At 35.5% G+C, this 27,234-nt stretch overlaps 1 protein-coding gene and 1 non-coding gene across 7 annotated transcripts in view; one reads left to right on the forward strand and one right to left on the reverse strand.

Moving 5' to 3' along the window:
- Positions 1 to 27,234, reverse strand: part of LOC122439823 (ankyrin repeat and KH domain-containing protein 1) — a 104,807-nt gene that overhangs the window by 66,661 nt on the left and 10,912 nt on the right. For all 6 annotated transcript variants that reach the window (XM_043465301.1, XM_043465302.1, XM_043465300.1 and 3 more), the window contains exons 2-6: positions 12,378 to 12,531; positions 3,887 to 4,043; positions 3,016 to 3,163; positions 2,103 to 2,250; positions 506 to 739 (exon numbers count right to left, since the gene is read on the reverse strand). In XM_043465301.1, coding sequence (XP_043321236.1) covers positions 506 to 739; positions 2,103 to 2,250; positions 3,016 to 3,163; positions 3,887 to 4,043; positions 12,378 to 12,531 — 841 coding nt within the window. The remainder of the gene's footprint in view (positions 1 to 505; positions 740 to 2,102; positions 2,251 to 3,015; positions 3,164 to 3,886; positions 4,044 to 12,377; positions 12,532 to 27,234) is intronic.
- On the forward strand, positions 9,351 to 9,457 carry LOC122441092. The gene has a single exon (XR_006269235.1). It is a non-coding gene; the product is annotated as a U6 spliceosomal RNA (small nuclear RNA).

The following is a 27,234-nucleotide window of genomic DNA, read 5'->3' on the forward strand; positions in this document are numbered from 1 at the left end:
ATTTGTTTATAAATATACCTAAAAAACACACTGGAAGTAACTATACTAAAATATTGTTTATATGCTTTTTAAATATTTAGATGGTAACATTATATGTTATTGTAAAATTTCTTTACACTATTCTGTTTTTTAGGATTTATATATCATGTGACTATTATTATTTGAGTGTGTATTATTTTTGAAATAAAGATCGGAAAAATCATATAAAACAAAAGTTATTAAAGAATGAAACCCTCTAAGTCTGTGCTAAGAATTCTTGTTGACTTTACAGCTAGTTGAGTAAATTTTGAATTAAAATAATAAGAAAACATATACTATGAAACTATACTATAGGAAATACAGGCTAAAATGGACTTTCTATATAATGTCTTAGAAGCTAGATAATTTTATAGCACAGGGAAAGCATAAGCAATACAAAATTAACTCATACTCAGTATCCAAATATTTAAATATTCAAAGTTACTATGAAAAAACTCTATAAAACATATATACATTTATAGAATACCTTTGTAGCATGCAAGTGTAAGAGCACTTTCTTTGAATTCATTAGAGTGAGTGTTGATGCCTGCCCCATGATCTAGAAGAACTCTTGCAACTTCCACATGACCTGCACTGGCTGCTTCCATTAAGGGGGTATGTCCATTTTCATTATGATCTTCTATATTTGCGCCTTCATTAAGTAGCACTTTCACAATATCAACAAATCCTCCAGCACAGGCATAAGTTAATGCAGTGTTGCCTAACAAAAAGAAATTAAAAATATGATAAAACTGATACAATTCCTACTATACTATTGCTCTAGTTCTATCACTTCAATGACCTTACATAAACCACTAGATTTATTATCTCAAGTTTTTCATTGTATTGGTTAGAAGCATCATCTGAATTTTAATACTAATTAAAAGGTTTATTATAAATGGGCCAATTTACCTCTCCTTCATATTTCCTTAGCTTGTAAAATAAGACCGTCATCTTGAAAAATTACTTCAATATATTTTAAAATAAAATATTCTAATACATCACTCAAAGTATTGCTTTTTCTTACAACACTATACAACTCAGAAACACTTAACATTTTCTATGTGTATTCATTTCTTAATTTTCTTTTACCTCTTCTTTATCTTTATACATTTATTCATAAGACAATTCATTGTTCTAGATACATTTTCTTTCTGAAATATATGTTTAGCCTACATTTATGAGAACCCAAAGAGACAGAAGTAAATCTCCCTCAGCTTAAGTTAACTCCTTCAAAATAAAAATTTATTTTAAAGGTCATTATTCTTTGATCTGCCACTTATTTCTTTCCTGATTTGTTTTGAGGACTTTTATTATTAAAGGGAGTAGGGAAATGGTTTAACTACCCAATAGTATGAGACTGAAGAAGACTGTTTTAAAAGTTCAGCAAGAAAACTATCATTTTAAAACCAAAGTTGTTCAGAATTCAACTGTTTAACAGTCTCAGACATTAAGGATATTAATTTAGGTTGCATTTAACATTTATTTAAGTATGCTAACATATACTCAAATGTCACTTAATGGAACACTGATATGCTTTCATTATTGAAACTGTTTTTTAAACCATGTGCTTGCTTGAGATTAAAGAATCTCATTACTAAACGTATATTTACTGCAACTCAAGACATATGACCAAGAGTTATAAAGAACCTTACTAGAGTAGTTTTTATGTTGTCAGGAAAATACCTGATTAGTAAATGCATTCTGTACACTTGACATAAAAAACTATAAGGTTTTGACTCTCAGGTTAATATATACAAGGTAGTTGGTATTTAAATGAGACAAAGAATTGTGAAAGATACAGTTCATAAATCTGCCTCTTTAAACATTATATATCATTGTGGCAAAGAAATTGTCCCCAGCAGAAAAACTGTCAATACTGATCAAACAGAATGTAAGAGCATTCCAAAGACTTCTGAAGATAACAAATTAATCTGTATTTTGCTCAGAGATTCTAAACAATGGCTACGATTTTTCTGTATATTTACAACCAACTGTCCCTAGGAATCAAATTTTTATCTCTCAGGTTATAGTTATTCATATCAATTTATTATCCTCAAATGAACACATCATTTTCGACATACCTGTTGCAGACTGTGAGTTGACATCTGCATCATGAAGAAGTAACAATTTCACAATATCTAAATAACCTCCACTGGATGCCGCCATTAGGGGAGTTATATCTCCTTTATTCCCTCTGTCTTCAACATTAGCATGCATAGCAAGCAATACCTTTAAAACACATAGGCACACAGAGAGAAACTGTCAATTCTTCCAATTAATAGTACTCTAGGTACTATTATACTGAATCTGGGAAGATACTCTTTTAGAATGGAGACAAGTAAAAATAAAAATAATAACCTTTGGGGAAAATATGCTAGTGTTCACTGCTCAAAACACTGGTTAGACATTATATTTTACATTACCATTACATATTAATCTTTAAGTAAAACAGGTAATCACATAACCATCCAATTATAAAATTTAACTGCTACGGTCAAAAAAATTGTATTATGCTTAGGATTATCTAGCAAGAGAATAGCAAACCTATTCACAAGACAGAAGCTAACTGGTAAACACATGGCTATTTCCCAATATTGATCTAACAGAAAAAAATCAAACTAAAAAGAATTGGGATAATCCAGATGGAATGAAAGTAAATCAACATTTTCCATTATAGTTGTATATTATTTCTAATGGCAAGTTTAAAATTTACTATTATTAATATTATCTCATTAATATTATCTCATTTTTTTCCTTTTTTTCCCTATGTGTCTCTCATTCACTAGGACTATTTTTGAGTAAGTGGCAGAAAAAATGGACCATGCCAAGTACATGCACAGAGAACAAAAATTAATTATGTATCAGTTTCTATTCAACCTACTGCCAAAAAGGAAAGACCTTGGTCTCTAATGATGATTTTTCATTAATGATAAAAAATATATAAAACATCAAAACCTTCCACAATTCTGATCACTAGAGATTACTTCTGCTTACTTGTGCTAATTCATAATACCCAGCTGAACAAGCCAAACACAGCAGGCTTTCTCCTTCTTCAGTATGTTCATTTACACTTCTGCCTTCATCTAGCAGTTTACGAACAGCATTCACATCCCCATCGGAACAAGCTTCTGCCAGACTGCGACTGAAAACAAACCAACACAGAAAAACTCAAGGTCCTATGATAATGAATTGTATTAAATATATACAGTTAGTCATACAAAGAAAAATGCTGATATTGTAAGAAAAAAATTATCTGAACATTTATTTGCATACTAATTTTTCATGTATGTGCACCAAGCCAGAAAGCAGTAAGTAAATGTGAAAACAGCTGTCATTTTTATCTTTCAAAATGTCCTAACATATTGTCATGTCATATTAAGTTTTAAGTAAACTGTATAAAGCATTAGATGCCCAAGTTTTTAAACTAATGTAATGATTCCCAAAGACGTATTTATTTTAAATTTAAAATTTTACTCGGTAATAGTGAGGTGAGTAGAGGTAATAGAAGATGAAAATCTAAATAAAATTTTTACTGCAGAATGAATAACAAAATCAGTGAATCTCTAACCTTAATGTGCATACAAACAGCCCATGTTTCTTGTTAAAATGTAGATTCTGATTCAGTAGATCCAAGTCTGAAATTCTACATTTCTAATAAGTTCTCAGGTGATGCTGATGCTGCTAGTTCCAAGCACCATGTTTGAGTAGCAAGGACCTAGATTACTGCATTAGCAACCCATTTCATTTATTATTACTCAGGTGGTCAGTTTAGAGTTTCAACTATAACCTTTGGAGTAAGTAATTTCATTAGAAATGAAAATCAGATATAGAATTGAATACTCAGCAGAAGTCATTAAACACATACGTGTCTACTTGTCCTGCATTGTGACTGTTTTCCGCCCTCATCCGTGTCAGTGCAGCGGCAGCTTCATCCAGTGCACAACTTACTGAGGATGTCAGTCTTCGGAGTACCTCAGGATCTGCAAAGGCTTTACCATCAGCAGTTGACAATTTGCCAATTCCTTCAGTATGCATCAATTAGATGGTGCAGGGGAAGAAGAAGCATAAATGTATAAATTGTAATTACATTTCTAAACACTATTATCTAGGGCAAAATGCATGTGTAAGGCTGACAATTTCAATTTTGCCACTAATGTCAAAAGGCCATTCATAACTACCTATGTTTTAGTCTTTTCATCTTTACAATTCACATAATACTAATTTGTCCTCTACCTAACTCCAAATATAACTTAATGCTTACTGTAAAAAAATGGATGAGATTTCTATCAAAGTATAATTACAGCATCAGATCTAGAGTATAAGACCCTATCTATCTATTGATATTCTTAGCAGTAGTGAAGGAGATATTCTTTAATATTACAACAAACAATGCAACCCAAAGTTTCTTCCTTTGATTGAACACCCACCTAGAACCATTTTCTGGGTAAACATGGTAAATTAAAATAAATTATCATATTTTACATTTATTATGTGCTTTTAAACGTGCCAGACAGAAAGGAATAAAACCTAGCTCCTGTCCTTACAGAGCTCACAATCTGGTTGGTCTAGGCTGCCAATAAATCTTTCTCTCTAGATTCAGTGAAGAATCAGTAACAGAAAACTTTGTGGATATCACCACCTGTTACTGCTGAAAATGAGAGGAAAATAGCCAATAAAAATTTATAGAACAAAAAAAAAGGGAAAAATTGCACTGTAAGAGAAAAAATAGACATTGTGATGCTATCCAGTTACAACAGTATGGTAGTATGACACCTGCACAGAAAAATAATTCTATCAAGGATATATAATAGAGCCCCCAAGATCCTGGATTATTTGTGAGCTCAATATATGACAAAGGTGACACTTCAAATCAATGGAGATAAGAGAGCTTATTTCCTAAACACTATTCAGAAGTTGGCTATTTGAAAATTAGGTAAGATCTCAAATTCATACCATTTACAAAAATAAAAACCAGGTAGACTTAAATGAAATCTGAAAAGTACTATTATACTATGTAGTATTCTTCTATTGCTGATGTTAAGGAGGATTTTCTAGCCATGAGACCAAATCACGAAAGCTATAAAGTAAAAAATTAGTAAATGTGATATTAAACATGTTTATTTTCAATAAAAATTTCTATATAATTAAAGGCACCATAAATAAAATTAAGGCAAAATAAAAACTGGAAAAATTAACACACAATTAATTTATATCATTTATAAAGAACTACCACACAACTTGTTGATAATATTGACTGAACACAAACTATGAAATTGACCAAAAGAACAAAGGTGTGAGGCCCTTTCAAACAGTTGATAGGAAGGTACAGTAACATAAACTTGAGATTTCTATTGATAAGTTATCAAAATTTTGAATGCAAAAATATCCTGACCTAGCAGTATCACTTTCTAAAACTCTGTCCTATGAAGATACTTGTACAAGCAAGAAAAGTTATAGATATATATGGATATATAGATATATGGATATATATAAACTATAGCAGTATTTGTGATATAAAAAAATTGGAAATAACCTAAAAATATCAATCTGGATAGAAGGATGAACACAATAAATTAAGTGAAAAAAAGTGAAGTCGCTCAGTCGTGTCCGACTATTTGTGACCCCATGGACTATAGCCTACCAAGCTCCTCCATCCATGGGATTTTCCAGGCAAGAATACTGGAGTGGATTACCATTTCCTTCTCCAGGGGATCTTCCTGACCCAGGGATCGAACACGGGTCTCCTGCATTGCAGGCAGACGCTTTACCATCTGAGCCACCAGGGAAGTCCAAAAAAGGAAAGTGAAAAAAGGAAAATTATGATTTGTTAATATGAACCTATTTAACTTAAAAAAAATCATGTATATTCAAATATACATGTGTATTTATATAACTACAAGTGAAAGTCTGAAAGTATATGTAAATCTTGACAAGTATATGTAAACCTTTACAATCAAATTAATACATCTCATTGTGTTTTCAGTCAGTTCAGTTCAGTCGCTCAGTCGTGTCCTACTCTTTGCAACCCATGGACTGCAGCAAACCCGGCCTCCCCGTCCATCACCAACTCCCAGAGTTTACTCAAACTCATGTCCATTGAGTCGGTGATGCCATCCAACCACCTCATCCTCTGTCATTCCCTTCTCCTCCTGCCTTCAATCTTTCCTAGCACCAGGGTCTTTTCAAATGAGTCAGCTCTTCGCGTCAGGTGGCCAAAATACTGGAGTTTCAGCTTCAGCATCAGTCCTTCCAGTGAACACCCAGGACTGATTTCCTTTAGGATGAACTGGTTGTATCTCCCTGCAGTCCAAGGGATTCTCAAGAATCTTCTCCAACACAACAGTTCAAAAGCATCAATTCTTCGGCACTCAACTTTCTTTACAGTCCAATTCTCACATCCATACATGACTTCTGGAAAAACCATAGCCTTGATGAGACAGACCTTTGTTGGCAAGATAATATCTCTGCTTTTTAATATGCTGTCTAGGTTGGTCATAACTTTCCTTCCAAGGAGTAAGCGTCTTTTAATTTTATGGCTATAGTCACCATCTGTAGTGATTTTGGAGCCCCAAAAAATAAAGTCTGCCACTGTTGCCACTGTTTCCCCATCTATTTGCCATGAATGGATGGGACTGGATACCATGATCTTTGTTTTCTGAATGTTGAGCTTTAAGCCAACTTTTTCACTCTCCTCTTTCACTTTCATCAAGATTCTCTTTAGTTCTTCACTTTCTGCCATAAGGATGGTGTCATCTGCATATCTGAGGTTATTGACATTTCTCCCAACAATCTTGATTCCAGCTTGTGCTACCTCCAGCCCAGGTTTCTCATCATGTACTCTGCATCATGTTAAATAAGCAAGGTGACAATATACAGCCTTGACGTACTCCTTTTCCTGTTTGGAACCAGTCTGTTATTCCATGCCCAGCTCTAACTGCTGCTTCCTGACCTACATACAGATTTTTCAAGAGGCAGGTCAGGTTGTCTGGTATTCCCATCTCTTTCAGAATCTTCCACAGTTTATTGTGATCCACACAGTCAAAGGCTTTGGCATAGTCAATAAAGCAGAAGTAGATGTTTTTCTGGAACTCTCTTGCTTTTTCGATGATCCAGCGGACGTTGGCAACTTGATCTCTGGTTCCTCTGCCTTTTCTAAATCAAGCTTAAACATCTGGAAATTCACAGTTCTCGTATTGTTGGCGCCTGGCTTGGAGAATTTTGAGCATTACTTTACTAGCGTGTGAGACGAGGGCAATTGTGCAGTAGTTTGAACATTCTTTGGCATGGCCTTTCTTTGGGGTGGAATGAAAACTGAACTTTTCCAGTCCTGTGGCCACTGCTGAGTTTTCCAAATTTGCTGGCATATTGAGTGCAGAACTTTCACAGCATCATCTTTTTGGATTTGAAATAGCTCAACTGGAATTCCATCACCTCCACTAGCTTTGTTTGTAGTGATGCTTCCTAAGGCCCACTTGACTTCACATTCCAGGATGTCTGGCTCTAGGTGAGTGATCACACCATCGTGATTATCTGGGTTGTGAACATCTTCTTTGTACAGTTCTTTTTTGTATTCCTGCCACCTCTTCTTAATATCTTCTGCTTCCGTTAGGTCCATACCATTTCTGTCCTTTATTGAGCCCATATTTGCATGAAATGTTCCCTTGGTAGCTCTAATTTTCTTGACGAGATCTCTAGTCTTTCCCATTCTATTGTTTTCCTCTATTTCTTTGCACTGATCACTGAGGAAGGCTTTCTTATCTCTCCTTGCTATTCTTTGGAACTCTGCATTCAAATAGCTATATTTTTCCTTTTCTCCTTTGCATTTCACTTCTCTTCTTTTCATGGCTACTGGTAAGGCCTCCTCAGACAGACATCTTGCTTTTCTGCATTTCTTTTTCTTGGGGATGGTCTTGATCCCTGTCTCCTGTACAGTGTCACAAACCTCCGTCCATAGTTCATCAGGCACTCTGTCTATCAGATATAGTCCCTTAAATCTATTTCTCACTTCCACTGTATAATCATTAGGGATTTGATTTAGGTCATACCTGAATGGTCTAGTGGTTTTCCCTAGTTTCTTCACTTTAAGTCTGAATTGGGCAATAAGTAATTCATGATCTGAGCCACAGTCAGTTCCTGGTCTTGTTTTTGCTGACTGTATACAGCTTCTCCATCTTTGGCTGCAAAGAATATAATCAATCTGATTTCAGTATTGACCATCTGATGATGTCCATGTGTAGAGTCTTCTCTTGTGTTGTTGGAAGAGGGTGTTTGCTATGACCAGTGCATTCTCTTGGCAAAACTCTATTAGCTTTTGTCCTACTTCATTCTGTACTCCAAAGCCAAATGTGCCTGTTACTCCAATTGTTTCTTGACTTCCTACTTTTACATTCCAGTCCCCTATAATGAAAAGGACACCTTTTTGGGGTGTTAGTTCTAGAATGTCTTGTAGGTCTTCATAGTACCATTCAACTTCAGCTTCGTCAGCATTACTGGTTGGGGCATAGACTTGGATTACCGTGATATTGAATGGTTTGCCTTGGAAATGAACAGAGATCATTGTGTCGTTTTTGAGATTGGGTCCAAGTACTACATTTCGGACTCTTTTTTTGACTATGATGGCTACTCCATTTCTTCTAAGGGATTCTTGTCCACAGTAGTAGATATAATGGTCATCTGAGTTAAATTCACCCATTCCAGTCCATTTCAGTTCGCTGATTTCCTAAAATGTCGATGTTCACTCTTGTCATCTGTTTGACCATTTCCAATTTGCCTTGATTTCATGGACCTAACATTCCAGGTTCCTATGGAATATTGCTCTTTATAGCATCAGACCCTGCTTCCATCACCAGTCACACCCACAACTGGGTGTTGTTTTTGCTTTGGTTCCGTCTCTTCATTCTTTCTGCAGTTATTTCTACACTGATCTCCAGTGGCATATTGGGCACCTACCGACCTGCAGAGTTTATCTTTCAGTGTTCTATCTTTTTGCCTTTTCATACTGTTCATGGGGTTCTCAAGGCAAGACTACTGAAGTGGTCTGCCATTCCCTTCTCCAGTGGACCACATTTTGTCAGAACTCTCCACCATGACCCATCTGTCTTGGGTGGCCCCACACGGCATGGCTCATAGTTTCATTGAGTTATACAAGGCTCTGATCCATGTGATTTTGTATTATCTATGACATTTGTAATTTAGAAAAGAATTTTTAAAAATTCTTCTTGAAATGGCCTTAATTCTATTGTTTTTTTAAATCTCAAAGAACCTTAAAGTAAAAAATATTTTCAACTTTTTTTTTTTCAGTTAAAATAGTGTCAAGAATTCTGTCTTTAGGGCTCACTTCAGCAGCACATATACTAAAATTGGAACAAAACAGAAAAGATTAGCATGGCCCTTGCGCAGGGATGACGTGCAAATTCATGAAGCGTTTCATAATTTTAAACCTACATGTAAGACCAGAAACTATAAAACTCTTAGAGGAAAACATAGGCAGAACACTGGATGACATAAATCAAAGCAAGAGTCTCTGTGACCCACATCCTAGAGCAATGGAAATAAAAACAAAAGTCAACAAGTGGGACCTAATTAAACTTAAAAGCTTTTGCATAGCAAAGGAAACTATAAACAAGGTGAAAAGACATCCCTTAGCATGAGAGACAATAATAGCAAATGAAAACTGATAAAGGATTGATTTCCAAAATATACGAGCAGCTCATACAGCTGAATACCAGAAAAACAAACAACCCAATTAACGAGTAGGAAAAAGACCTAAACAGACATTTCTCCAAAGAAGATATACAGGTAGATGGCTAACAAACACATGAAAAGAGGCTCAACATTGCTCATTATTAGAGAAATGCAAATCAAAATTACAATGAGATATCACCCCACACTGGTCAGGATGGCCATCATCAAAAAGTCTACATACAATAAATGCTGGAGAGAGTGTGGAGAAAAGGGAACCCTCTTGCACTGTTGGTGGGAATGTAAATTGATTCAGCCACTATGGAAGATGGTATGGCAATTCCTTAAAAACTAGTAATAAAACCACCATATGACTGAGCATTCCCACTCCTAGGCATGCCCTGAGGAAACCAAAATTGAAAAGAAAGTTGTACCCCAATGTTCACTGAAGCACTATTTACAATAGTGAGAACATGGAAGCAACCTAGATGTCCAGATAACAGATAAATGGATAAAGAAGTTGTGGTACATATACACAATGGAATATTACTTAACCATGAAAAGGAAGGCATCTGAGTCAGTTCTAATGAGGTGGATGAACCTAGAGCCTATTATACAGAGTGAAGTAAGTCAGAAAAAGAAAAATAAATATCTTATATTAATACATATATATGGAATCTAGAAAGATGGTACAGATGAATTTATTTGGAGGGCAGCAATGAAGAAACAGACATAGAGAACAGACTTATTGACATAGGGTGAGGAGAGGAAGGAGAGGGTGGGATGCATGGAGAGAATAACATGAAAACTTAAATTACCATATTTAAAACACATAGCCAATGGTAATTTGCTGTATGTCTCAGGGAACTCAAACAGGGGCTCTATATCAAACTAGAGGGGTGGGATGGGGAGGGAAATGATAGGGAGGTCCAAGAAGGAGGGGACATATGTATACCTATGACTGATTCATGTTGATGTTTACAAAATCTGTGAAGCAATTATTCTTCATTAAAAAATTTAAAAAAAAATTAAATATACTTATAAGGAAAAAAATCTTATCTTTACAAGTCTAGTAAAATTTAATACATTCTCATAATTAAATAAACATAAGTCTAAAAATTCCTCTTAAATGTTATAGGCTCATGAAATGTCCAAAAAAACAAATGAAAATACTAATGCACAAAAAGAAAGTATTCATTAAGCATATGACTTGGACAGGGCTTCAAAAGTACATTTTAAAAAACATTTGATAGGACTTCCCTGATGATCCAGCAGTTAAGAATCTGCCTTACAACACACGGGATGAGAGTTTGATCCCTGGTGGGGGGACTAAGATCCCACATGCAGGGTACCACAACTATCAAGCCCAAGTACTCTAGAGCCCTTGTTTCACAACAAGACAGAAGCCCGAATGCAGCAATGAAGAGCCTAGGAGCCACAACAAAGAGTGGAGCCAAAAGAAAAGAAAAAAAAAACTGTAAATTTTTCTAGATTAAATTCTTATGTATTTGTAATGTACACACATCTTTACACTAAATAAATAAACATAGGGATGAGGTTGGATGGCATCATTGACTCAATGGACATGAGTCTGAGCAAACTCCAAGAGATAGTGAAGGACATGGAAGCCTGGCGTACTGCAGTCCATGGAGTCGCAAAGAGTCAGACACAACTGAGCGACTGAACAACAACAGTAGAAGAAGGAAACATCATACAAAGTAAACATATCTCAAAAGCAATATACAAAGATTAGAAAAAGATAAACTCCCTCTTAAAACAATTTTAGGAAATGAAAGGCTTTCATTACAATGTGATGGAAATTTTGTTAGGCAAATTGTGAGAAGGCTTTAGAATATAAAATAGTTATTTATTAAAGAAGTATATATTACTTTGAGAAAGCATGCTTATCACAGAGTTTTCTGTTGCTTCAAAATTGACACCATTTGGTAAATTCTGGTTCAATTTTGTGTTCAATTTTTATTTAAATGTCTTCTAAGTAAAAAAAAGCAACCTACAATTAAGTTACAGACTAAAGTCAGTAATCAAGTGCACAGTTCCCTAAAATCAGCTAAAAGACTCATAATTTGATGGATTCAATTTACCTTATACATTTTAATTTTACAGTGTAACTGGTAACAAGTTTTCCTTAATAACTAGCTACTTATCTAATACTTTAAAAATGCTGGTGTTATTGTATAGCAGGGAACTATATTCAGTGTCATGCAGTAAACCATAATGGAAAAGAATACATATATATGTATGACTGAATCAGTTTGCTGTATACCTGAAGCTAACACAACACTATAAATCAACTATATTTCAATTTTAAAAAAAGTTAGAGCTGAGCCTAGAAATCACTCACTGAGAACTTTCAAGCAAGAATTTTTTAAACATAAAATGTGAACATTTTCTTTAGGAAATTTTTTAAAAACCCTAAGTTTTACAGACTTCAAACTTTATATAGTATATAATTTGGTGATAATCTTGTATAACTTTGAATAGATATGGAATCTTGTTGTTGTTGTTTTTTTTGCTGCTCACAGGATCTTAGCTCCCCCACCAGGAATGGAATCTGGGCCCTTGGCCGTGGAAGTGTGGAGTCCCAACCATGACCACCAGGGAGTTCTCTGGAGTCTTTTAAAGAAATGAGAAAGAGAAAAGAAAAAATAAAGTACCTGCTGCTTCCAGCAAGGCTTCTAGTCGTGCCTGTGTCTCTGGATCCACGGTGCGTAAGTCTGCTCCTTCTGCAGTGCTTGATAAGAATATCTCTGATGTTGTTTTAAGCACTGGGTTATCCAAATCTTCTTGGTCCAAAATAAATGATTCAACCTGTTGATGAATTAAAGATGCAATATTCATAAAGCTGATCTTAATATAGTTAGAATACTACAATTGAAGGTCATAGGACTTCTGATTTGGAATTTAAACATAACCAAATAAATTACTGCAAAAACAGGAGATTATGGGGACAGACTTTGAGGGAGCCTCCTGACTATCTGCTTATCTTCAGACACACCAGATTCAAGTTTCCTGGAGAGCAATGAATCCTCTGTGCCCACTACAGAGCCTGAAAAGCAGCATTTTTAAAATGAAACAAGTACATCAACACAGCCCCTAGGAAGACATATACAGGAATAGATAGTAAAACGACTAGATAGCATAAACAGGTCATTGAGGTATAGTTTCTCCTCTCTTCCAATCAATATAGTCAATTCTGACTCTTACACTAAAGAAAAGAATATTTAATCCACTGTCAAATATCTTAAGTGCTCTAGACAGGAAAACTTTATTAGGTTAGGAATCATAGCCATTTGTTCACTGCTCTATCCTCTGAGCCTATGAATATCTTGTATATGGTAGTTATTCAATACAACTTTGTTGAATGAATAGCATAAGTAAAATTAACTTATAAAAATAAACATGCAACCCTATAATTTTAAATTAATTGTAAATTTTCTTACCAAATAAAATATGTACAACCTTTTTGGGAAGCAATTTGGAAAAATAAATCAAAATACTTTCAAAAGCACTTCTCTGATCCAGTAATTTCATTTAAAGAAATCTCTAAGAATTCACCTGGGCTTCCCTGGTGGCTCAGTGATAAAGAATCCGCCTGCCAGTGCTGGAAACATGGGTTTAATCCCTGGTCTGGGAAGATCCCACATGCTGTAGAGCAACTAAACCCTTTCGCCACAACTAACTAGAGCCTGTGCTCTAGAGCATGCAAGCCACAACAAAGGAAGCTGCGTGCTCTAGAGTCCATGTTCTACAACAAAAGAAGCCACCACAATGGGAAGTCCAAGCCCGCGCCAGCTAGCGAGTAGCCCCCACTCGCCCACAACTAGATAAAAGCCTGTACAGCATCAAAGACCCAGCACAGTCAAAAAAAGAAAAAGAATCCGCCCACAATGCGGGAGACCTGAGTTCAATCCCTGGGTCGGGAAGATAGTCCGAAGGAGCAAACAGCAACCCCCTCCGGTATTCTTGCCTGGGAAATCCCATGGACAGAGGAGCCTGGGGGCCTGCAGTCCATGGGATCGCAAAGAATCGGACACGACTGAGCGAATAACACTTCCATCTTTAAAAACTTATCTGAATGCAAGAAAAAAAATGCACAGGGATGTTCATTGCAGCATTAACTAAAATTCCAAAAATTAAGTTAAAAAAACTACAATAGGGGATTTGGTAAGTACATTTTGTACATTCACAGGATGGACCACTATGCATTCATTAAGAATAATATTTTTGAAGCATGTTTAATAGTACAAGTAATAAAATTAGGCGAAAACCACAAGATTTAAGACTACAATCTTTATTTTGCAAAAAGTATGTACGTATATGTATGCAAAGAAGATCATATGAGTACTCATGCATATATAATCATGAATACATATTTACATACCTCTATATGTCTATAATATGTAAATATGTCTAACCAGGCAGGTTAACATACTTGTAGACAGAAAAACAGGAACAGAAGGGTTAAGTACTTCTTCAAGGCTGCATAGCTAATAAATGGCAAAGTCACATTTCAAACACAGGCCATGTGACTCTTAGACATTAAGCAATAGATACTACCTGCCAAATTCATAAACAAAGTACCATAGTATTTGGATTACATTATTTGGAATATTTGACTAGTTGGTGATCAGTTTTCACAATGGATACCAAATAAAGATATCCTAATAAAGATAGTAAAGTTAAAATGATGTTGATATATTTTATTATCCAATGATGTGCTTTAAATAAAGTAAATCTTTAACATCATATCCAATAACACTGAGCCATGTACTGTGGTTTTTTTTTTTAATACAGCTTCTTTAATATGTAATTACAGACAAAGATGTCATTCTAGATCAAAGCCAACAGATCAATGTATACTATCAGTTTTCAAATGATTTGAAAGGTAACTGCTCATACAAGAAAGAGCTTGTTGCAAGCACAAGAAATTATTACATATTTTTAGATACATACACCTGCAGTTGTAAGGATAGTTAAAACCATTACAAATTCTGAAATTTATTAAAATCAGTATTTAGATGCTAATATGTCTATTTTATAAAAGCAACGGTCTCATACACCATTACACATATTACAAAGATAAATACAGATTACATCATGTAACATTTTAAAAATCCAAGATAAGGATTTCCAATTTTCTCCCATTCATTCTCCAATATTTACTGAAGTCTTGTTTTATACAAACTACTATGAGAATACAAAAATATGGTAGAAGAAATGTCAAAGACACCAACAACTGTCACAAAAGGCCTCCAAGAGAAATAAATGGTCAAACTATATGCATTAAAGAGAGCGAAATCACTTCCAGCCCCAGTACTCTAAGAAGACTTTGCAGAATCTGAGCTAGGCTTTGAAGGCTGCACAGAATTGCACAGGTGGTCAGACAAGTAGCTGGGGAGTAAGGGAATGAAATTAAAAAATGGACTTGAAGATGCATTTAAAAAGTGACAAATGATCCACTCTCAAAAATAAAAGGTCCTTTGTACATTGTTAGTAGAAGCAAAAATGATGAAGTGCCTGTGGGACACTGTTTGGCAGTTCTTCAAAAATTAAACACAGAATTACCAAATGACCTAGCAATTCCACTTCTATGTATACACCTAAGAAGACTGAAATATACATGTTCATACAAAAGTTTGTACACAAACATTCATAGTTGCATTAGGCATAGTAAACAAAAAGTGGAAACAACCCATATGTTAACCAGTAAACTGATAAACAAAATAATAATATCCATACAATGGAATTTTATTCAGCCAAGTTCATGTGCTTAGCATGAACAAAGTCAGATGCAAAAAGTTACATATTGTACAAATCTGCTTATATGAAATGTCCAGCACAGGCAAACCCACAGAGACAGAAAGATTTTTAGTGGTTTCCTGAAGAGCTGGCAAAAGAGGAATGGGAATGACCACTAACAGTATATACTATGAAATTATTACCACAATAAGTTAACATCTATCACCTCACATAATTACATTTTTTTTTCCTAGTTAGAATTCACTTAAATTTTTAAACATAGTTTTAGACATTTTATATTTAGCTTCTGACCCAAAAGATCAAATTTTAAATATCTGTAACACTTGTGGGGAAAATCTTAAGTTCCCAGAATGAGTTATACATAACTAGACATATAAATGACTTGAATACATTTGTGCCAAAAGGTACTCAATTCTCATACTTTTCTGTCCTACCCTCTGTAAAATCTTAATTGTCTCAGGATTTCCATGGTGGTCCAGGGGTTAAAAATCCACCGGCCAAGGCAGAGGACACGGGTTCAATCCCAGGTCGGGGAACTAGGATACCACATGCTGAGGGGCAACTGAGCCCATGCGCTGCAACTACTGAGCCCGAGTGCTCCCACTACTAAAGCCCTCACACCCTGGAGCCTGTGCCCCATAGCAAGGGAAGCCGCCAGTGCACCACACCTGGAGGGCAGCCCCTACTTGCCACAACTAGAGAAAGACCAGGTGAAGCAACAAGAGTCTGTGTGCTGCATCAAAGACCCAGCACAGCCAATTTTTTTTAAACTTCAATAAAAAAAACAAAAGCCTGTCTTAACATGGGATCAGTAAAAGGATAAAATATCCAGTTATGCCCATTACTTTGGGACTATTTGGAGGACTGCTTTTGGCAGTTCATAAATATCTTACTTGACAAACCTGCTGAAGCACATACTGTTGCAATGCAAACTGCAACAGCATTACCTCAAAATGTATCTGGCCAGTCAAGATGGAAACCATTTTCAGAAACATGGAAATGTTAATTAAGACCAATACCATAAATGAAAAAAAGAAAGACCAATACCATATGTTTAACATAAAGGCTCAATGATGTAACACCAAAAACTGTCTAAATAATAGATAAGTTCAAAGTAATGATATATCTAATGAAATTAGTCTTCATTATGCAAATGATGAAGAAGAAACACACAGCGTATGGATCACATACAGCTAAAGGATCACAGAAATTTCTTTATTGCCTAAAGATAGTTAGAAAGCTCACCCCTATCCAGCAGCTACACTAAGCAGCAAACATAATACATCAACCTACAGTGGTATTGTTTTTAGTAATGGCAAAAAAGTTTATTTCAAGTCTTAAACATGGCAGATTTCTTTTGTGTGTGTGTTTTATTTTTTTATTTATTTTTATTAGTTGGAGGCTAATTACTTTACAATATTGTAGTGGTTTTTGCCATACATTGACATGAATCAGCCATGGATTTACATGTGTTCCCCATCCCGATCCCCCCTCCCGCGTCCCTCCCCACATGGCAGATTTCTTTTCCAACTTCTGATTAGGTACAAAAATAAAAGGTGGAAGAAAAAGGATGTGAGAAAATCTGGCCCACAAAAAACTACATGTTTTTTCCTTACATATAGGTTTTTCTCCTTATGGGCATCTCTGGTGGTTCAGACAGTAAAGAATCTGCCTGCAATGCAGGAGACCTGGGTTCAATCCCTGGGTCAGGAAGATCCCCTGGAAAAGGAAATGACAACCCACTCCAGTAGTCTTGCCTGGAGAAATCTATGGACAGAGGAGCCTGGCAGGCTACAGTCCATGGGGTCACAAAGAATCGGACACAACTCATTGACTAACACTGTGACAACACTATCTCATCTAAAATGCTAAAGACAAACTCTTGAGGTTTTCCTCATCAAAAGTCTTTTTTATCCTTCCCTTTTTCTAAAAAATATGTCCAGTTTTTAGCTTCATCTAGAATTTAAACAACTCTAGTATTCTTGCCTGGGAAATCTCAGGAGAGCCTGGCAGGCTACATACAGTCCATGGGTTGCAAACAGTTGGACACAACTGAGCAACTAAACAGCAAGAAGAGAAAAGAGTGGAATAAACATTTTGTCCCATATAACATTTCAAAAATAAGCCACTGGATGGCAATCGTTACTAGGGAGAATAACCACAGACTCAGCTATTATCACCTAAAATAAAACCCAGCAACCCTGGCCAAAATCTAATTAGAAAAAAACCATTAATTAGCCTAAGCTACGATTTGGCCAAAACTCGCTTCCACCAAAAAAACAAACAACAAAAAAGTACAATTTCTATCAAGTAAAGTAAGTAGTACTAAAATTAACACCTTCAATAATATTAATATGATTTAAGTCATATGACAGCAAAATAAAATCTCACCTGTACATTTGTTACCTTCTCTAAGGCTACATTTATGGAAATAGTGAGGGCTAGTTAATAGAGAAAATAGGTTAGTAAAAAACATTCTATCATAAAACATGTACATAACATTTCTGTTTCTATATTCTCTAGCTATATGGTCATACCATGCAAAAAGCAAACAAAGAATACCAACAAATGCCTTTTCACTTATAAACTAATTATTAAATTTTTATTTTTAACATGTTAAATACATTTGTTTTTTGAGTTACATACTGAAATATTAGTAGTCACAAATATTGCTTCTGGCAATCCCAGAACAATCATCAATCCCATGAATTCCCACCAGAGCTATGAGAAAGCTCAAGGGAAGGGGCTAAATCTTTATTTTTCAGTAACTCTTCTTACAAATCTTTAAAAATAAAGCTTCCTTAAGATATTCAGATTTGATCATTAAAAATGAAAAGCTAAATAAAACATTTAAACATCCAAAATATTATATATATGTTTAAATGTATTTGCTATTACTTCTCTCTTGTTTAGTTTGTATCTGGAGAGATAAACATGTCTTACCTTTTCCCACCCAAAGTAAGCCCTCAACTAAGTCAGAATCACACCAATTTTAGAATGCAGGTGGCTTAATTCTTGTTTCTACTTGGAGCAGCAAAAAGGACGGGTCAGCATTCCCAGAGATAATTATTGAAGGACACAGTAATTCTTTTTTTGCAAAAAAGGTGGTACTCCAAACAGTCACATTCACCACAAACATGCTCCAAGATCCATTCAAAAGGAAAAGGTAATACAGTTGCAATTTGAGACCAAATAATGACAAATTTAGCAAAGAGTTTTGCTAATACTGTAAGGCCCAATATAATCAGCAACACTGGAAATAATGGAATGAAAAGGCCATCCTCCCTGCCACAAAAACTTTAGATCCACAGTCCTCTTCTCAAAAAAACATGAATGTTATCTTGGGATTTCTGAAGTTAATTAACTTCAATAAGCACAAGAGAGAACCATCAGGTTTTTCCTAATTCTCAGTTAAAGCTGAAGAAAATTAACTCCACTTTTGTGGTGATTGTTGTTATTTAGTTGCTCAGTCGTGTCCAACTCTCTGCAACCCCATGGACCTGCTAGGCAAGAATATTGGAATGAATTGCCACTTCCTTCTCTGGGGATCTTTCCCACCCAGAGATCGAACCAGAGGCTCCTGCTGCATCTCCTGCATTGCAGGCAGATAGTACTCCACTCCAGTCAACCACAAAAACTTCATTTCTAAACCATAGCTTTAATACTGAATCTATTATTTTTTAAAGTTTCTAAACATGGGAGAAAGGAAAGGAAATAATAGCTGCCATTAAGTGCATTTTCCATATATTATTCCACTCAATCATCTTTACTACTCAATGAAGTAGATTAACATCTTCATTTTAACTGAAATTCAGAAAAGGTAAAGAGACTTACCCAAGATGACATAACCATGTGCAGATCTGAAGCCATGTACTTCAGACTCCAAAGCTCATACCCTTTTCACTAGACTAAACTGTATTAAGCGACTGTTCTAAACAATGCAGTACGACTAAAACAATTACATACTAACCTAATACGTACTAAACAGAGAATCTACAAGCATCATAATGTCGAAGTTTAACAATAAGAGCAATGCCAGGAAAAAAATCTTTAAATGTAATAGATTATCAAGCCACAACTCCTCTCTGCTAGAGTTCTTAGGCAGACAAAGTATGCTTTTATTTAATTATTTCTGGTAGCTACAACTACATTATTTCTAACAAACAAATATATAACAAAATTTGTGCCACAATAGGTTTTTTAAAAAAGAGAAGATTGCTCACATACTCATTAGGAAAGTCACAAGGAATGAAGAACCTGGCAATTAAGTCCAAGAAAATCTTAATGTTGAAAGTAGAAACATTGTATCTGCCCTATCATAATAAATGGGTAAGACTGAGGTTAGGGAAAAGTCCTGGCTTCTGCTCATTACCCTAAATAAAAAATAAGCATCAAACACTCCAAATACTTGATTTGAGTAAGTTAAAAAGAGCCTCAAACACCCATAAACTTCCAATTCATACCAATAATGGGAGGAGAACATAATGACTAAGAGCAAGGAGTCTTAAAACACTAGCCAACTGTTGACAGTGCCATCTTAGGTTAGCTAACTCGTTTTACCGCTCTTAGCCTCATTTTCCTCAGCTTATAAAATAAGGATAATAGTAGTAACCACATCACAGGGTTATTGATGATTAAGCAAGACACTATATCTAAAACTGCACAGCAGTACTTACTTAACACATGGTAATCACTCAACAAGTATTAGCTGTTATTATTACTACTAATATTACCATTTTTATTATTAAGGTCAGTTTATCTCTTACTCTCCACAAAAATATAAAATCCATTACATTGTCTTAGGCTAACAAGTAATCTGAGCATATTAAACACTACACATATATTATTCAAGATACATTGGCTTATTAAATTCAACATTTAATAAGTACCTACTATGTGCCAGACATTCTACTACATACAGGGAACATAAAAATAAATGACATGATTCCTGCTCCTAAGACAGATAATCAAATAAATACAGTAACGTACTAAAGATGCTATTTAACAGGGAGTTATATATGGACAACATGGGAACCCAGAAGGAGGAAGAAATGGTCAGTTCCAGCTGGGGCAGTAATAAGGGAAATCAGAGCTGATGATCTGGAACAACGAAGTATCCAATAGGATGGGGAAGAGGGCCACTGTAACAGCTGCAGAGTAGTAGTTATAAGCATGGGTTTTATATTCCAAGAAACCTGACTCAAACCCTGGCTTCATTATTACTAGATGTACAACTCTGTGCATGTTATATAAGGTCTCTAAGCTTCAGTTTCCTCATTTATAAACTGGGAATATCACTTTCTTCATATGATAGTTGCAAAGTTTATTTTGGAATATAAAGGTAAGCATTTAGTTCAGTGGACAATAAAAACTCAGCATGTAGTAACTATCATCCTGATACTAGAAGCCAAAGCAGTGAAGTAATTTACTCGGGACGTTTAATAGCTTGAAATGTTCAGAGAACTACAGCAATTTGGTATGGCTTAAATATAAAAAGCAAATAAAGGAGGATACGGCAAGGAAAGAAACAGAAACCAAATCCTAAATAACCTGGTATGCCATACTAAGGAATTTGATTTATCCTTTATCTAAGGAACGGGAAGGCTTTTTGCCAAAGGAGTGACATGACTGAACTGGCATTAGACAATTTACTGTGATAGCAAGGTAGAGAAGAATTAGAGGTTTAATCATAGAGGTACTGAACAGATAGAGCCAGGTATTACTACAGTAAGTACAAGTGAAAAATGATGGTTTGATTTACAGCAAAGCAATGAGAATACAGAGAAAGAAACAAATAAACAAGATGTTAAGAAATAAACTACAGGATTCAGTGCCTGTTTGGATACGTGTAGTAAGAAACAGCAGATGCAGTCCAAAGTTTCTAACTACACTGACTAGTTTCAGGGCAATGCAATTTACAGGGTGGGGGGGCAGGGTAGAGGGGAAAGCGATGAGTTCAGTTTTAGGGCTTGAATCTGAGATGTTTATGGAACATACATACAGTAGGCAGTAGGAAATGCTCTTAGACTACTAAAATAGGTAAAAGAGGGAAGCCACACAGGTATCTAAGAGAAAAAAGCTCCTATGAGAGTGAAGTACAAATGCCAAAAGCTCTGGAGCAGAACATGCTTGGAGAGTTTATAGAACATAATGCAGTAGTTGTGGTTTTGCAGTCTTATGCTAATGAAATTTGTATCCTTTCATTTTAAATCACTTCCCCTTTAAACTTGTCACTTAAAGCCCATCAAACTCCTGAAAACACCCAAACATCAACCTTTATAGTGATCATCCAACTAACACAGGGCAATGATCCCTACACTGAGGTAAGGATTTTAGGCTGTCACAAGACTAGGAAAATATTAAATGAGGTTATGTAATTAAGGTACACATGCCTTGAACAAACACTCAAATATAATCTGTTACTATGCAAAAGTAGTTTAGAAGGGGAAATATACTTTGTATAAATAATTTACCTTGTTTTCACATTTCTCTGAAATGTTCATGTTCCTGAAAAGCCTGATGTCTTCAAGGGTAGGCACCACATTTTTTCATCTTTGTAATCTAATCCTAAACCCCAGAACAAAGCTTAACAAATAGCAGGTTCTAGTTAAATTATTGTGGAATCTGCAATACCAATCAGAATTCTTAAACAGAGTGCCAAGGGTTCTAATAGATAAAATTTTATTATGTAAGATATGAGTTCATGAAAGAGGCCCTACCCCAAACTAAACATTGCTTTTCCTCAGTAGAGACTGAGAATATGCTTTTAACAGATTAACAAGGAGATAATACACAGTAGTAAATACTTTTGATGATATATTTTTATATTATTCAAAATTTTGTTGGGGAAGGGGTGGTAATAGGTCAAATCCATGCTCCTGATTTAAGTATAGCCTTAAATAATAATATCTTCAAACCAAAAGAAAATAAACTTTTCTTTGTTAACTTGTCAGTCAAGTCCCAAGCACATCAGGTACTAAAACAGTATACATTCTCACTATTCAGAGCCAAACTAACTAGTAAATTAGCCTAATTGGGACCATTTGGGCAGTAATATCTAAGATTTGTTTGTGTAATAACACAGGTGATAACACTGGCTTGGGTGTCAAGCTAATAGTGTGTTACTCAAATACTGAATTCATACCTCTTAAACAACTGTCAGAAGATGCCAGATGCAAACACTCTAATCGCCATGTTTTATATTTTATTCCATTTACCTGTTTATTATTCTGGAAAAAGAAATTCTGTCCATATTCCTCTTGCAGGCTATATACAGTCCACATCAGATGCACTTAGATTACAACTATTCAAACTAACCACCTCCTTCCTCTTCAAGTTTGTCTCCTCTCAAATATATACCCAGTGTCTTTCTGGGAAGGGATGCATAAAAAGACATTGCAACAACTTGTTCTTCTGATAGCTTGCAAACACAGGTTTAATTATAAGAGTTCCCAACATCCACCTTCAGTGTATACAAGAGGAGTAGAAATTTCAAGAGATGAACATTATTAATGGAGAAGGGGTGGGTTTTGTGTGTGACCACAAATTCTGTAGCATACAAAACACCCTCTATTAAGCCTCTTCTGAAGACTAGATAAAGAACAAGAACATATCTAGTAACCCAGAAAGGCCAAAAGAATCTCGAAAAAAGAATAAAGTGGAATACATACAGAATAGTGGAATAAAACAGAAATAACATTCCAAAAATAAACCATCATATTTAAAGTCAAACAAATTTTGAAAAGGGGGCTAAGACACTTCAATGGAGAAAGAAATGTCTTCTCAACAAATGGTGCTGGGACAATTAGATATCTACATTCAAAAGAATGAGGTTAGACCTCTATCTCACATCTTCTGTAAGATCTCAAAATGGGACTCCTCTGGTGGTCCAGTGGTTTAAGCATCTACCTGCCAATGCAGGGGACACAGGTTCCATCTCTGCTGTGGGAAGATTCCAGATGCCATGGGGCAACTAAGCCTGTGCACCACAACTACTAAGCCCGCACTCTAGAGCCCCCGTACCACAACTACCAAAGCCCATGAGCCCTAGAGCCTATGCTCTCTGCAAGAAAAGCAGCCACTGCAATGAAAAGCTGTGCACCACAAGTACAGAGGAGCCCGCGCTCCTCAAAACTAGAGAAAGTCCACACATAGCAACAAAGACCCAGCAGAGCCAAAAATAAATAATTCCTTCAAATCTCAAAATGGATCAAAGACCTAAGTGTAAGAGCTTAAAGTATAAAACTCTTAGAAGAAAAGAAGAAAACAAGAGTAAATCTTCATAACTCAGAATTATGCAATGGTCTCTTAGACATGACACCAAATACGCAAGCAACAAAAGAAAAAATAGGTCAATATAAAAACTGGGTCCAACCAAAGATTTTAAATTTAATGGCAAAATCAAGAAAGTGAAAAGACAGCTGACAGAATGGGAGAAAATATTTCAAAATCACGTATCTGATAAGGGACAGTATCCAGAATACATGGGGTTTTTTCCCCTAAAAACAAACAAACATAATTCAACAATAAAAAGATAATCCAACCAAGAAATGGGGAAAAGATCTGAAAAAACACTTCTCCAAAGACATACAAATAGACAACAAGCACATGAAAAGATGCAACTTCACTAGTCACTGGGGAAATGCAAATCAAAGTCACAATAATCTCCATACCCTCTAGGATGGCTATTAAAAAAATGTTAACAAAGATGTGGAGAAATTGGAACCTTTATATACTGTTGGTGGGAATGTAAAGTCATGAAGTTGCTATAGAAAACAGCCTGGTAGCTTCTCAGAAAATAAAACAGTTATGATATGATTAAGCTTCAACTCCAAGGTATACACTCAAGGAAAATGAAAAGATATCATCATAAAAAACTTGCATACCAATGTTCATAGTATCATAATTTATAATAGTCAAAAGATGGAAATAATCCAAACATCATCAACCAATGAACAAAATGTTGTACATCCACAACATTTCAATTTAGTACTGGCACATGATAAAGTGAAAGTGAAAGTCACTCAGTCCTGTCCAACTCTTTGCAACTCCATGGACTGTAGTCCATGGAATTCTCCAGGCGATCTTTCCAACCCAGGGATCAAACCCAGATCTCTAACATTGCAGGCGGATTCTTCCGAGATCAGACGAGATCAGGTGCATTCAGGGTGGTATAGCCGTAGACTGCAGGTGGATTCTTTACCAGCTGAGCCACCAGGAAAACCCGATACGTGATACAACATGTAGAAATCTTGAAAACAATATAATAAGTGAAAGACGTGAACACAAAAAAATCACATATTGTTTGATTCCATTTATACGAAATTCCCAGACCAGACAAATCCAGACAGACAGAAAATAGATTAGTGAGTACCAAAAGCTGCAGGGACAGCAGAACGGGAAATGCCTGCTAATGGGTACAAGGTTTTGTTTGGGGTGATGAAAATGTTTTAAAATAGATAATGGTGAAGGTTGTACAATTCTGTGAATATATTTAAAAACAATTGAAATTGTACAATTTAAAGAATGAATTCTATATTATGTGAATTCTATTTCAATTTTTTCAACTTTAGGAATGTGAATTTGAAAAATACTTTTGAAATTTGTTAAATTTCCTATCTTGATAAATACACTGTGGTTATGTAAGAGAATGCCTTTCTTGTTAGGAAAGGTATATTAAAGAATTTAAGGGTAAAAAAGGCATGATGTATGCAACCCACTTTCAAGTTATGCAGAAAATAAATCTGAGAGAGAGACAGAGGATACAGGAATGGGATAAAATGAACACAATTGATCTATCTGGACAAAGGTTATATGGGAGGAGTTCTTTATACTATTCTTGCAACTTTCCAGTAAGTTTGAAATTATAAAAAGTAGCAAAAAAGAGAGGGAGAATATATCCTTGGAATCTGCTCTTTGATAATGATAGTTTGTGTCACATGTCACTGAATTTAGCAACTGTATATTTTTTAAAAGGCAAAATTAGAAATTTAGCAGAATAGGTAAACATGAGAAAAAAAAAATCAATTAGAAGCTGATTAAGTGCTGCAAGTACAGTGTACCACTCAAGGTATCAACTGACACGGCCTTTACTGTCTGACTCGGATTTCATAAAATGCCTGTATGAAAACTTTAAAATTCTACATTATTAAAGAAAATACTACAGGTTTATTTATCTAGATTTAATACCAGATCGAGATAATTTTTTCAAAACTGAACTCACCTCCAGTGATAAAAAGAATAAAAATTGTTCTTTCTAGCATTTAATCTGTATGTGAAGCATTGTGATCAATCACAAATTAGTTAATATGAGGACAAACTAGGGGAAAAAACCACCATATTAGATAAACATCTACTTAGAGCACAGTATTCCACGTGAACTGGAATCAATGGCTTTGGGAAGACATTAGTGAAAGCTCAGTCTTCGAATGTTTCAAATGTTTTCAAATGTTTTGTCAATCTCAAGCTTTTTGATTTGCTAATATCAACTGTGGTGAATCAATTAAGTAAGATCTGTACTCAAACTTGTTCTCATAAAGCAATCTATAGATTCAGTGCAATCCCTATCAAAATCCTATAGCATTTTTCACAGAAATACAAAGACCGATCCTAAAATTCACATGTAATCTTAAGGAAACGTGACTAGTCAAAACAATCTTGCTGCTGCTGCTGCTGCTAAGTCACTTCAGTCGTGTCCGACTCTGTGTGACCCCATAGACAGCAGCCCACCAGGCTCCTCTGTCCCTGGGGTTCTCCAGACAAGAATACCGGAGTGGGTTGCCATTTCCTTCTCCAATGCATGCATGCATGCTAAGTCACTTCAGTCATGTCCAACTCTGTGTGACCCTATAGACAGCAGCCCACCAGGCTCCTCTGTCTACAGGCTTCTCCAGGCAAGAGTACTGGAGTGGGTTGTCATTTCCTTCTCCAAAAACAATCTTGATAAAGAACAAAGTTGGAGGACTAATGCTGCCTGATTTCAAAACTTAACTACAAAAACTACAGCAATCAATACAGTGCAATAATGGCATAAAGTCAGTCATAAAAACCAAAGAAATAGAACAGAAAGTCCAGAAAAAACCCTCCCCCATATGACCAATTAATTTCAACAAGGATGTCAGGGCCATTCAAAGGAGAGATTATAGTCATTTAAACAAATGGTGCAGGGAAAACTGGATATCCACAAGCTAAGGAATATAGTTTAGACTCTGATCTTACACCATATACAAAAATCAAGTCAAAATGGCTCAAAGATCTAAATGTAAGAGCTAAAAGTTTAAAATTCTTAGAAGAAAACATGGGGGAAAAGAATCTTCAAGACATTGGATTTGGCAACAACTTTATGGATATAAAAGGGCTTCCCCAGTGGCTCAGGCGTAAAGAATCTGCCTGTAATGCAGGAGTTGCAGGTTCAATCCATGGGTCGGGAAGATGCCCTGGAGGAGCATGGCAACCCACTCCAGTATTTTTGCCTGGAGAATTCCATGGGCAGTGGAGCCTGGCAGGCTACAGTCCATAGGGTCTCAAAGAGTAGCTTTCACTTTCACTTCCCAGTTAGACTGGAAGATCTATGAAGGCCAAGATTCATAATTGTCTTTTTCACCATTGTTTATATCCAGTTGTTCTGCACAGTGCCTGACATACACTAGATGGTCAATAAATAGCTACTGAATGGAGAACAGTGTAAGTGAGACTAAAGCAACTTAGCACACAAGCACGTTTTGTGTGCTTAGCACACAAAAGCACAGACAA

This window comes from Cervus canadensis, chromosome 4 (assembly GCF_019320065.1).
Source record: "Cervus canadensis isolate Bull #8, Minnesota chromosome 4, ASM1932006v1, whole genome shotgun sequence".
Classification (NCBI taxonomy): Eukaryota; Metazoa; Chordata; class Mammalia; order Artiodactyla; family Cervidae; genus Cervus; species Cervus canadensis.